The sequence below is a fragment of the Aedes albopictus genome, chromosome 1 (genome assembly GCF_035046485.1).
Source record: "Aedes albopictus strain Foshan chromosome 1, AalbF5, whole genome shotgun sequence".
NCBI lineage: Eukaryota > Metazoa > Arthropoda > Insecta > Diptera > Culicidae > Aedes > Aedes albopictus.
Genome location: NC_085136.1, coordinates 79645110 through 79658368, shown reverse-complemented (window position 1 = coordinate 79658368; position 13259 = coordinate 79645110). Strand labels below are relative to the sequence as shown.

The window sequence follows — 13259 nt, the reverse complement described above, 5'->3', positions numbered from 1 at the left end:
CCGTAAGCTTTTCGCCGGTTGACAGTACAGTATTTAGCTGTGTACGAAGATACGGATTAGTTGGTGTACAGATGACAGGGTTCTCACGGGAAGTGCTTCAAGCGAGGCTTACATAACAACTGACAATAAAGAAACCTATTTTCCTTGACTTTCTACGCAATGAACATCTGACCGAACACACGTACTTCTGTTAATCTCTTAGGCATTATTAAGACATGACGTATGTGCATGACGGAACAACTAGCAGGACACAGTTCCAGACGTCTCTTTTTAATAACGACATTCAGCATATTTCCAATAAAACTACACTTCAATAAAGCAAAAACTAAAGCTGCTATGATAGAACATATCAGAATGACTGAATTGACTATTACCTTGGAGATCTACTTCGAATAACTGACAAATTGACAAGAACCTAACTAAATACATGGACCATACTACAAAAAACCAATTGACAAAAAGAAAAAAGGGGAAACTTTTATTAAAACTATTTTTGTTTAACGCAGGCCAAAACAGTGTCGACTTGGGCCACGATATGCCTACGTACTTCTGTGTGTTGAAACAAAAATAGAGGCTCATAGAAGCAAACGTAGGGAAAGGGTGCGGTGTTAGAACATAAGCACAGTGTGCTACCGCCGTAATCACTAAAAAAAAAAAAAATTGTTGATTCAGTATTATCATGAATTTGATGTTAACTAAATAAATGAAATGTGCCCGAAATAGACGTGGACTAGAGGGAATTGTTGTTGTCTATTTGTATGTGCATATGTTTGTATGTACAGTGTCGGACAAAACAATAAGACCACCAGCCATTTTTCATACAAAATGGCCAAGTTTGACGATCTGAAGCTCGGTTTCTAGTGAACCAATTTGGCTGAAATTTTGACAGCCGCCATGGAGTTACGTGATTTTTGATTTGTATTTGATTGATTGAGTTCTGTTCACTACATCAAAAGTTACAGATATACGAAAGGACAAAATAATAGGACCACTTTCAGATTACCATTACCAAAGGATATTTGAGAGTATCTGATACTTGATGATTGATGAACAAATACTAAAATTAAGGATGCCATTTAAACATGAAGATATTTTTATTGAATTGGCAATTATAACCATCACAAAAATCTGATGTTAGAATTTTGTCGCACCGTATATCTGTCACTTTGGAAGTAGTGAACAGAACTCAATCAATTTAATACAAATCAAAATTTTCGTAATTCGAAGTCGGCTGTCAAAATTTCAGCCAAATTGGTTTACCAGAAACCGAGTACCATATCGTCAAACTTGGCCATTTTGTATGGAATAGGACCGCTGGTCTTATTATTTTGTCCGACACTGTATGTATGTATGTATGTATGTATGTATGTACAGTCAGGTCTTTTTTTTCGCGGTTTTCATTTACGCGGCCGCGTAAATGAAAACTCCATATAAAAAAAAATTTCATCGTCTTATTTTTGCATGATTCGTCGAGAAATGGTGAGACTTTTTTACGCGGTTTTTCAAATTTTGAACTGAGTTTTTTTTTTACGCGGTACGTATCCCCCGCGTAAAAAAAAACCTGACTGTATGTATGTATGTATGTATGTATATGTATGTATGTATGTATGTATATGTATGTATGTATGTATGTATGTATGCATATTAGGGTGGGTCAACGTTGTACGGGAAAATTTAAAATTGATCGGATCCAATCAGATGAAAGTTTTTAAGATGCCCTTTGAGGTCTCAAATAACTGGGCAAAATTTCGGCATGATTGCTTTAGCCTACATTTTGCGCATCGAGATTGAAGTTTTTTTTATCTGTATTAACGAGATTTTTAGCCCTAGGCTAGTTCATCTCGGGACCCACGCTTTACTTCCTTTCCGAAGGAAGAACTCACATTTTGCGAGTTTGTCGGGAGTGGGATTCGATCCCAGGTCCTCGGCGAGATTGAAGTTTGTATGGGATTTTACATGGGAAATCATACTTTTCTGTATTTTTCTTGAAAGTTGCTCAAAATTGCCCTATACCATATAACCGCTAATGGTAAAGTCTAGCCCAGGATATGTAAAAATTTTTTATCGAAGACTGCAAAGCGATCCGATGCATGTGGAAAAAGATACACTCTTCGAAAGTCAGGCCAAAATTTAAGATTTTATTATTGATGTTATTCCTTTACATGTTAAAAGATAAGCACACTCAGGCGATCAGTAGGTTATAACTTTTGTTACAAGGCTCGGATCGCTTTGTGGTCTTTGGCAAAGTTTTTCAGGACATCTGAGGCTATACTTTTACATAATCGGTTAAATACTTTCAGAACAATTTTATTCTTCTATAAGGAAAATGCAAAAAAGTGAGTTTTTTTTATATAAAATCCCATACAAATCGCGATGCGCAAAGTGTACTAAACGCGCTCGAATTTTGTTCAGTCGTTCAGGACCCGAAATGGAGTCAAGGTTTTTGATCTGAAAAAAGGACCTCTATGACCCACACTAATGTATATACGTATGTATGTTCCGACATAACTCTGGATTGCGTCAAGTAATTTCAATCAAATTTGGCATACACATTCCTTAGGTTGTCGAGGTGGTTGGAATTCAAGATGGCGGTTTAAGTTCGAACATGGCTGCCAAAACTCCAGAATGTATACTATTTAACTGCAATGCGGCTTCGGATACTATGCAATATGGGTATCTATAGAGATAGGGTTTGATGAGTAGAACTTTTTTTTTATTAAAGACACTTTACCACGTTTGGTAGTGGCATTCGTGTCTGTGAGTAGAACTAAAAAATAAATATCCGACGGCATTTTGAAAACCAAGATGGCGAACCATGGTCCAAGATAGCGGCTACGAAATGGTAGTTTGAGCTATAATGCCATGCCATATGGGTATCTATCGATCGGGCTTGATGAGTAGATGTCAAAATCGATATTTGATGCCATTTTGAAATCAAATATGGCGGACCACAATTCAAGATGGTGGACCATAATCCAAGATAGTGACCACAAAATAGTGAGATACCTTCTGGAATTCTTTCCGAGATTTCTTCAGGCATTCCTTTCGAGAATCTTACCAGGATTTCTCCCAGGATTCCTTCAGGTGTTCCTTCCGGAATTGCTGTGGAGATTGCTCCTGAGATCTCTTCAGGGATTTCTGCAGGGATTGCTTTAGAAAATCCTTCAGGAATTGAACACCTTCAAAGATTATTTCCGGAATTACCGCTGTTATTCCTTTAGGAATTCCTCCCGAAAAGGAATATGAAAGAATATAAATTTCTGTCGAGATTTCTTCAGGCAACCTCAGATTTTTTAGGTGTTCGTGCCGGAACTTCTGATGGGATTCTTTCAAAAATTCTTCTCGAGTTTTTTCAGGGTTTTCTTTAATAATTCCTTGCAGGATTTCATCTGTGGTTCTTTCAGGGATTCCTCCTGTGCTTACATCCGAGATTCCTGCCATGGTTCCTCTAAGGATTCCATTAGATATTCTTTGCGGGATTCCTTCAGGAATAAAGTAATCCTATATTTGGAAAATCGTGAACGGATTCTTTCAGAAACTCTAGCCGGTATTTCTTTAGGGATTCCTTTTAGAATTACTTCTCAGATTCCTCATTTCAAAGATTTCTATTATATTCAGAGCATCTTAGTATAATTCTTTCAGCTAAACGTGCCGGAATTCCTGCTGGTATTGAAAGATTGAAGATGGAAGATTCATCTCGGATTTTTTTAGGAATTTCTCGGGATTTCTTCAGTAATTCTTCCCGGGGTTTCTTCTGTGATTTCAGCTGAGATTCCTCTTAGGGTTCTACCAGATATGGCACCCAGAACTCTTATAGGAAATCTCTTCTGGGATTCCTTTAGAAATTTCTGCTGGGATTACTTCAGAAAATCTTCCGGGAATTTGTTAAGGATTCCTTTGGGGGTGTCTGCTAGGATTGCTTCAGGGATTCCTCTTTGTATTCCTTCAAGGATTCTTTCAGGGAATCTTGCGGAAGTCTTTTAGGTATTCATGCCAGGATTCTTGCTGTGGTCCTTTCAAAGATTCTTCTCGGTTTTTTTGGCATTCCTCAAGCGATTTCGCCTATGATTCCCCTCGAGATTTTTATCAATTATTCTTCCAGGGAGTCCTGATGAGCATCCAGTCAGAATTTCTTCCGTCATTTCTTTGAGTATGCCATGAGAGATTCTGAACGCGATCTCTTTTGTGACTTTCAGAGATTTCTCCCGGAATTTCTATAGGAAAACTTCATCCAGCGTCGTGAAAATGATAGAAACAGAGAGAAATACATATGCTTTTTGATGCAAGTAGATATCTCTATTAAACCATGACGTCATCTTACAATCATTTTCTCATTCTTTTTGAGTAGTATCTGGAGCTCGATTAGAATAGGTCGTATGTGCTTTTGTCGATATAAAATTCGATCAGTTTATTTTAGTCATTGTAGCAATATGGCAGATATTTTGCAAACTTTTAATGATGAAACAGAAAGCCTGTTTTGTGAGGATTCTGCTGTATGTATCAACTTTGCTCAATTTCAACGGTTTTCGCTATATTAAGCGAATCCAACTGATCGAATTTTTAATCGACAAAAGCACATACGACCTATTCTAATCGAGCTCCAGAGTTATCCTCTCTTCCACTGAATGTAGATGCATTGTATATATTCATCAGCTGCAGATCAAAATACAACGATACTATAGAAGTTGTGCTAAAACAGAGCTTGAAAAAATTATCGGATGTTGAGGACCCACATTGAAGTTTTTTTTTTTGAACTACACGCTAAGAAAATGTTACTCTAAAATGAGTAAGATTCACACAAAACTGAGCTAAACTGGAACAGCTCAAAAAATGAGTAAATTGCATTTCCAGCGATAGCGCTGGCTCAAGTGCAAAAATCCAACCAATTTAAGCCGTATAATATTCTTCACATCAGAAAGAATATTATACAACTTAAACTGATGAGATTTTCGCATTTGGGCCAGCGCTATCGCTGGAAATAAAATTTACTCATTTTTGAGTTGTCCCACTTTAGCTCCAAAATGAGTGAATTTTCTGACCGTGTATACCATAGACTTCCATTTTTTTTCGTGAAATCATGTTTATTTTATTGGGACTTGACTGTTGATAAATAATTGTTATAAAGATGACAATTGTGAGACACTTTGGGCGTTAACGAGCTAAGGACATTGTAGTTCTTTCACGATATGCTTTTGAATAGGATGAATTCGGGAGCGTAAGATTATTTACCCTATGACAAAGAAATTACTATGAAACAACTGTTATAGAATAGGGTAGAAGCTTCAGTTTTGGCAAGTCCGGACTTTTGGCCATAGTGCGGTATTGAGCCTGTTGCGATCTAATTTGGCGTAATTTTTTTTTACTAGTAGATCCTAATACAATATGATGATCACAGCTGTGAAAACCACACATTTTGATTAAAAACTGGAAGAAAAAATATATTTCCTTCAAAAATCAGCTCCCATATATCTATTTTGGCCGGGGTTCTCTAATTTGGCCACTCCCATAATAAATACACGTGATTGGCCAAAATAGCAACCAAACTTAAAAATATGGCCAAAACTGCGGCAGTGCTTCTATTTTGGCCAGTGCCACTTTTAATAGAAAATATCAGGATTGGCTTGATTTCTGCGTTTTTCCTTTAAAATATAGATTGAAACCTTTCATTTCACACATTGGTTGTTTTTATAGGATTATTGGTCATTTTTATAAAAATGATTTCCCTTAGACTGACCAAAACCGGTGCCCGCACCCTACTCCTAAAACATAACGGTACATTCTCATTAAGATTAGTTCATTATTAAGGGTATTTTATAATCTCGTTTACGTTTTGGATTGTAGTCCATTGCCTATTACTGCGTACCTACACTTCTTTATTCATGTGATAATTTATTTATTTCAATCTATAACAAAAACAACCAATTCGGTCACGCATATGTATGCCCATCGTTTAATCAATATACCATTCTTCACTATCTGTTTTCAGATTGCCTTTTCGTCGGCTACCATGGATAATTAAGCCCAAGTCAAAAGCTACACGCTGTTAACATGGCTTCCCTCACGGACCCTCCTCGACTGAAATCGTACTCAAATGTGTGTAGTGATTGATCGATAACCGACTCGCTATCGTAAACTTCCTTGTTAGTAAACCAACTGAACACAAGTCAACCCAGAGAGCACCATGCGTTCCATCCGCAAGTCGATCGCCGAGTCCGACGACGATGCCACGCGGTCCTCGTTGGGTGGTGGATCCAGTGCGGCCACCGCCCAACGCCACATCGACTTGAGTTTGCTGCGGAAACCGATCCTGACCGCCGTCACCGGATTCGTGGAGGCCTTCAAAGCGTACGAAGCTGGTACGGAGGAAATCCGCAAACTCCTATCGAGCGAGTGCGACGTCCTGTACGAGTGCCGAGTCTGTCGGAACATTTTCCGCAGCTTGACCAATTTCATATCGCACAAGCGCGTCTACTGTCGGAAGCTGTTCAACGCGGCGCAGCACTTCCACTTCCAGAACGATGGCTTCCTCGATCAGGACATTGCCACGATCCTGCAAGCCGAACAAGACAGTCAGAACAAGGCGAAGAAGGCTCACGCCGACATCCTGAACAAAGACCTGTCCAGTATCATCGAACGACTGAGGCGGAAACAGCACAAAGCAGGCGCCGAACTGAGCATGACTGATTACTACGATAAGGTTAACCATAAGCTAACGCAGGATGATCTCAGCAGGCGGCAACATTTGCTGCAGCTGGATCGCGTTCCCGCCACCGAGGCAGCTGTGTTTCAAACCGTGCGGATCGGGGTGGTCGATTGCATGCGGACCCAGGTCGGGGAACTGGAGAATCTGAACAACAATAACAACGATACGGTGCTGGGGCCGGACGGGAAGGTGCTCGCGCCGCGGTCTCGACCGCAATCGACGCTTCCGGTTATACGGGGACCATCGGAGCAGTACTTCAAGCCGATTGAGTTGGAACGTGAGGGGAAGGCGGAGGATAGAGGCGGCGGTGAGGAGGCATCCGAAGGTCACAGTTGCCTGGAATGTGAGTATGAGTTAGGGATGAGTGCCTACTAGGACTGTGAATAACAATAACAACGTTTGCTTTTTTATTGCTAGGTAATCTTCGATTCGATACGGAGAAGACGCTGAAGTTGCACACCGACATGAAGCACACGCCGTCGACCTACGTGTACACTTGCCCATCGTGCCCCAAGACGTTTATGCAGCCGGGAGCGGTAATACGGCATCTGTGCAACGATCACAAGTGAGTATTGAAAAATCGTTTTAATGCAGTGTGCAGCAGAACTGTTTGTAGGCTAGAACTGTTTGGGGCAGCAGGGATTATAATCTCGAGTCGTCGGCTGAGAATAGGACTACTAAACCAAATTCAAGGTGTCGAGCAATGAGTGATCGATGGGGTGAAAAAGATGCTCGATCATTAACGGAGCCGGCGGGGTACCTGGGCACCATTCACAGTGTTTCGTCCCTTACCGCGTTAATGCAGGGCTCTGGCGTAGTGGACCTCTTTTCTCGTGCAACTCGTGGGATCTAACTTGAAAAATTCTAATTATAAAAATCAAAACCAATGAGGAAGTGGTACTGGCGATGCCAACCCCTTCGCAAGAAGTGGGTTGGCGAGGTATCCGTAAAGGTTGAGGGCCATCAACCAAAAATAAAGAAAGACTATCCGCAATCGAGATGGCTGAGCGGCAGCTTGGCAAGATCATTGACTCTGCGTCCACGAAGTTGAACATTAGTAAGGACCTGAAAACGGCCCTGTTACGACTTCGTAAGTCGATGGACGAGGCCAAGCAGGATCACGTAAGACTCGTGAAGACTGCAGCAGCGGTGGAACCTGTGAAAGCAAAGGATACGAAGTCTACCCAGACGGGGGCCTTCACTTTCGCAGGTAGTCCAAAAGGTGTGGTTGATGCGACTGCTCGTCATAAGCACTCGCAGAAGCGGGTGAGGCAGCCCTCAGGTGAGGAGCTGTCTGGCGGTGCCCACAAGGCTAGGCGAATAATGAAGGTCGCCAGTAATGCCGGCAAGTCGGACCCCAGCCGGATGTCCTAGAAAGCTGGGAAGGGTGGGTCTGAAAAGGCTGGCTCGTCCCGGAAGGATGGGAACAAGGGGTTGCGCCCGTTGGTAGGCCCTCAGTAACCACAGAGTAGGGCGAATCAAGGGAAAACCCACCTTGGACGAAGGTCGAACGGAAAAAGAAGACAAAGCCGCAGAAGATAGGGACGCCAAACCAAGGCGTAAAAGAGTAGGTGCCAACCGCGAGAAAGGCGACGCGCTTGTCAACAAGACTGAACAGTCGAAGTACTCGGACGTCTTGAAGGCAATACGAAGCGACGCCAAGCTCGAGAAGCTGCTACCCGACGTGCGCAGTATCAGACGTACTTGTACGGGCGAGATTATCCTGAAGCTTGTGTGGTATGTGATACACGTGCTCAGAACTATGCCTCGATCTACTAACGGACAGCGCGCCACACCTTCTAGTAACGCCTAACGCCCAACTGTCAGCTCGCGGCCGACCAACGCATGGTTGGCCATGACTCGTCCTCTTTCTTCCGTCGTCGGTCGGACGCAGCAGACGTGCGACATTTGGCACGGCATTTTCCCTGCTAGCAGCATTCGGAATTCCACAATGGCGAACCTGCCAGGTTTATTGCGAGCTTTGGCAATAAATAAATGTGAAAAATTGTGGCTCTTTTGCGAGACAAGGTAAGCGAGTGCAAGAAAAACAAATGTGAATAAATGTGAAATTGTGTAAATTTGCGATTTGGCACGCACAAAGCGTGATTTTTGAATCGATTGTTTTGCGATTTTTAATTCAACGTGCACGGATGATTCGATTCGAGATCTAATAGGTTTGGTTTCGGCTGGTGACGCCGAAGGCGCTGTGGAACAGCGCCGGAGTTCTTCGATTGTGGAATCGAAGAGAGGTTTGAATAACCTCCTTGATGATTTGGTTTCGGCTGGTGATGCCGAAGGCGCTGTGGAACAGCGCCGGAGTTGTTCGATTGTGGAATCGAAGAGAGGTTAGGAAAACCTCCAGGATGATTTGGTTTCGGCTGATGACGCCGAAGGCGCTGTGGAACAGCGTCGGAGTTCTTCGATTGTGGAATCGAAGAGAGGTTTGAATAACCTCCTTGATGATTTGGTTTCGGCTGGTGATGCCGAAGGCGCTGTAGAACAGCGCCGGACTACTTCGATTGTGGAATCGAAGAGAGGTGGTTTGGAAAACCGGTGGTGATTTGGTTCCGGCTTGTGACGCTGAAGGTGCTCTTGAAAAGCACCAAAGAAATTGAATTGTTGGGTTGAAGACAAAAAGAAAGGTTCTATTTCTTTCATTCTCAAAACCAGGATATTGAAACGCCATAAAAGTTTGAGGAACATGTCTTTTTCGAGAGAGCCACTAAAAGAATTTGTTTTGTTGAGCATGAACTGGTTTAATGTTCACATTAAACCAACATCGAGGAAATTATTGGCATATCTCAAATCATATGGAACTTGCTGTGCAAAACTTTTTGAACATTACGTTCCAAGACAAAGTAAAGCACTAAACGAAAATTAGGGGAACATGGTCCAAAACGCACTGGTGAGGTAAAATGGTCCAATGCATGAAATCATTCCTAAGTGTGATTTCATTATATCCATAGGTGAACGGTGTAAAGGCATCTGTGCATAAAACATCCTTCTAGAAGCCAGGCACTTACGGAAATACTGGGACAATAAATCCGGCAACCTAACACATTGTCGGCGATTGAAAATGGGATGGAGAACAGGAAGGTAACGAGATTGCTACTGAGTGTTGAATTTCAGTTTTGTGAATTAAGAGGCCATTCATAAAATACATATGTATATAAATAAAAATGGAATGATGTTTGTATGTCACGAATAGGCTCGGGAACGGGTAAACAGATCGACATGATTCTTTCACTGTTGCATTCCGCCAGGACTCCCACGTGTTCGTACGAAAAAATAATTAGAAAAAGTGACCGGGAAGGCAAGAAAAACGGGAAAATCTGAAATTCCATTTTGAGGGGCATTCCTTCATGGAACCGGATGTCAAAAAAACAGAGTAGGCAGGCAGGACGACGTTTGCCGGGACTGCTAGTTCTAAATAAGCAAGGAGGGGTTTACCGCAATATTACATAATTTCCAAAAAAAAAAAGTTCATTTTGGTCGATGGACGATGTATTTGATTATTCACGAGGTGTTGTGAGCAGAGCTCGAGCACAGAAGACGCGAGAACTTCTACTGATGAACTACAGAATATTCGCAATAATTATTGGAGATGACAAGAATTGAATAGACTGAGACATGTTTATCTGCGCCTAAATTATCTGCAACTGCAAGAGGCGCATACGGAAATATATGGAATGTTGTCGATGTTTAGATAAATCAAGAATACCATTAAAACGCTTTCAGTACGTTGACGAATTTTGAATGAGATTGAATCGTGCGGGGTGGAATACTACTGCTAACGAAATTACAGATATTCAAAGAAAACTCTGATGTGACTGTCCGCATTAACATTTAACCCGCATAACAAAATACCCTTTGCCATAACTTCCAAACAGTAAATTCATTGCATCCGTCAAGGTTACTTCATCTCAAACAGCTAATCTTATGTTAAACAATAAGGAACAGAATACCGGACACTGTAAATAACAGTTTGTGTAATTCATGTCAAGCAGTGACACTATATTTTACTATCCATGCATTGTCGAATTATATTGGAGATGCAAATTCCTACAAAATGGTAGCAATATATCACCACATTCTATCAAATGGTTAGCTACTCTATTAGGGCAGCACACTTACATTTATGCATCTCGCCATACATTACTTTTTCTGAACATTTTGACATACAGTTATACATACTAGTATTGATGAGAGGCACCAATATTTGTTTTTCTTTGCAAAGTGCCAGACTGGTAATGAAAAAAAAGCAAAAAAAAAAACAAATTTTACAACCGTGACCGGTGCCCGGTTGGCCAATCTGGCTGAGTCGGGTACATATTGTCACTTTCTCGGATGCGGAATCAATCTACAACGCCTTGACCTGGAAAAAGTAGAATCGAAGGTAAGTTTTCATTTCCAACTGCATGATTTTGAGCTAATTTCCCGTGCTCTCGTGCGGAATTTTCTTTGCAGGTTCCAGGTCGCACAAATTTAAACAAACATCTCGTTCCCTGCTGCCGCTTAAGGAAGACGCCAAACAATTCCAGCACTGGAGGCCGGAGTATGCGGAATTGATCCAGAGGAACTGGCAATACAGCTCCGAGTAGGGATCCATGCATGAGGTAACGGGTGAAGTGCATATCAGTACCACAAATTGAAAACTGTTCGGATCAAGAGGCATCAGCTTGCCCATACATCTGGATTCATCAGCAACGGTTTGTTCTTGCGGAAGTCGGAGGTGCTTTTAAATATCACTAGATTTTTTTTAATGACTGCACTGCCGTGTGCAGCGTAGTTGTCCCATGTTAATAGGGAACATACGACTGCTATGCTGCACACGGTAGTGCAATAAGGTAAAATATCCATCCAGTACAACACGTATTAATGGGGAGGAAGGGGTTTCACATTTTACAGTTACCGTAAACTGGGGTGTAGTTGATCAGTGGGGTGAACCTGATCACTCAATTATCCGCGGATATAGACTTTCAAGATAGCAACAATTATATTTTAATCATTCGCATGCTAATGACGTCACATTAAAATGGAATAGTAACTTCCTTGAAAGTCCATATTCGAAAGTAATTGATTGATCAGGTTCACCCCACTGACCAACTACACCCCAGTTTACGGTATTGTACTTGCTTTATGAAATATAATTTTTCTAGACGTATTCACTTGTTTCATTGATTCTTATTCAATTTGTTTCTTATTTTTATCTTACGATACTAATACAAAATAACAGTACAAAATAGTGTACATAACTAAATATGTACCATACGGTTTACAGTTATTCTACAATGGATTACCATAAATCACCAGTAACACATACATTATTCGCTTTTCTTTGAAATTTACAGTAAAACTGTTCTCTAACCTCTTGCTATGCAGTGAATTGTTTGAAAATCTGGATAATAAATTGACTGTATCCTTTACTGTATTGCGAAAAATTTGTTCGAGAAAACGAGCGATTTTTTATGGTAACCAATCTTAACCGCCTATTCTACATACTGTAAATTGCCGGATTACCATTTCTCAAACTGGCAAATATGTACATGGTATGGTTATCTTACTGTTGCCTCAGACAGTCTGAGAATTGGTTAAATGACAATTGCTTATGGTCATCTACAGTATGAGAAACATTGCATTTACAGTTTGTGATTATGCGGGAAGTATTTAAGCTTGTATTCCTGTGAAATAATAAACTAAGAATAATATATGAATAGGATGATGAAGATCTTGACATTTTGCATAGGCTTGTAGTGAATGTGAATGAATTATTCTGAAATGATGGGTGAACTTGTTGGATTCTGATTTCAAAGTGTAGCATGATACTGCAAATTGTAAAATTTATTCTTGAAATAATCTGACCGTTCTGCAAATGTGTTAAGCAATGTTTTCAAACATTCAATCATACAAGAATTTTTGTTACAAAAAAAAACATTAGAGGAAAAGACACGGACGCCGTCTTCTGCCAGAGGCTATACTAATTGAACGGAACTTCGCATTTAGCAACGGACACGTGGAACATGCATAAGTTGATACAGAGAAAAACCATTCTCGCGAAAAGATGCATCAACGGAGCGGAAATCAAACCCTTACTCAATAAAATGGTACGATTAGAAGCTTAGTGACGCTAAATGCATGCCCACAAGACTACACGTTTATTACATAACCGTTTAAAAAAAGTAATGGATATCATCAAGTATTGGGCTGTTTTTTTTAGAGGAGGAGGAGGATGTGTGGTATGTGATACACGTGCTCAGAACTATGCCTCGATCTACTAACGGACAGCGCGCCACACCTTCTAGTAACGCCTAACGCCCAACTGTCAGCTCGCGGCCGACCAACGCATGGTTGGCCATGACTCGTCCTCTTTCTTCCGTCGTCGGTCGGACGCAGCAGACGTGCGACATTTGGCACGGCATTTTCCCTGCTAGCAGCATTCGGAATTCCACAAAGCTGAAGCGCGATAAGGAGCGCAAGGGTACCGCCTACAAGTGTTTGGCGGAAGAGGTCCTTGGCGAAGGAGTAGAGGTGAGGGCTCTCACACAAGAGGCAACTC

General features: G+C 41.3%; 1 protein-coding gene across 4 annotated transcripts in view; it reads left to right on the top strand.

Moving 5' to 3' along the window:
- LOC109421992 (uncharacterized) overlaps positions 1–13259 on the top strand; it is an 84913-nt gene that overhangs the window by 61183 nt on the left and 10471 nt on the right. For all 4 annotated transcript variants that reach the window (XM_029855308.2, XM_029855309.2, XM_029855307.2 and 1 more), the window contains exons 2-3: positions 5987–7046; positions 7121–7268. In XM_029855308.2, the coding sequence (XP_029711168.2) occupies positions 6182–7046; positions 7121–7268 (1013 nt within the window). In that variant the 5' untranslated portion in view covers positions 5987–6181. The remainder of the gene's footprint in view (positions 1–5986; positions 7047–7120; positions 7269–13259) is intronic.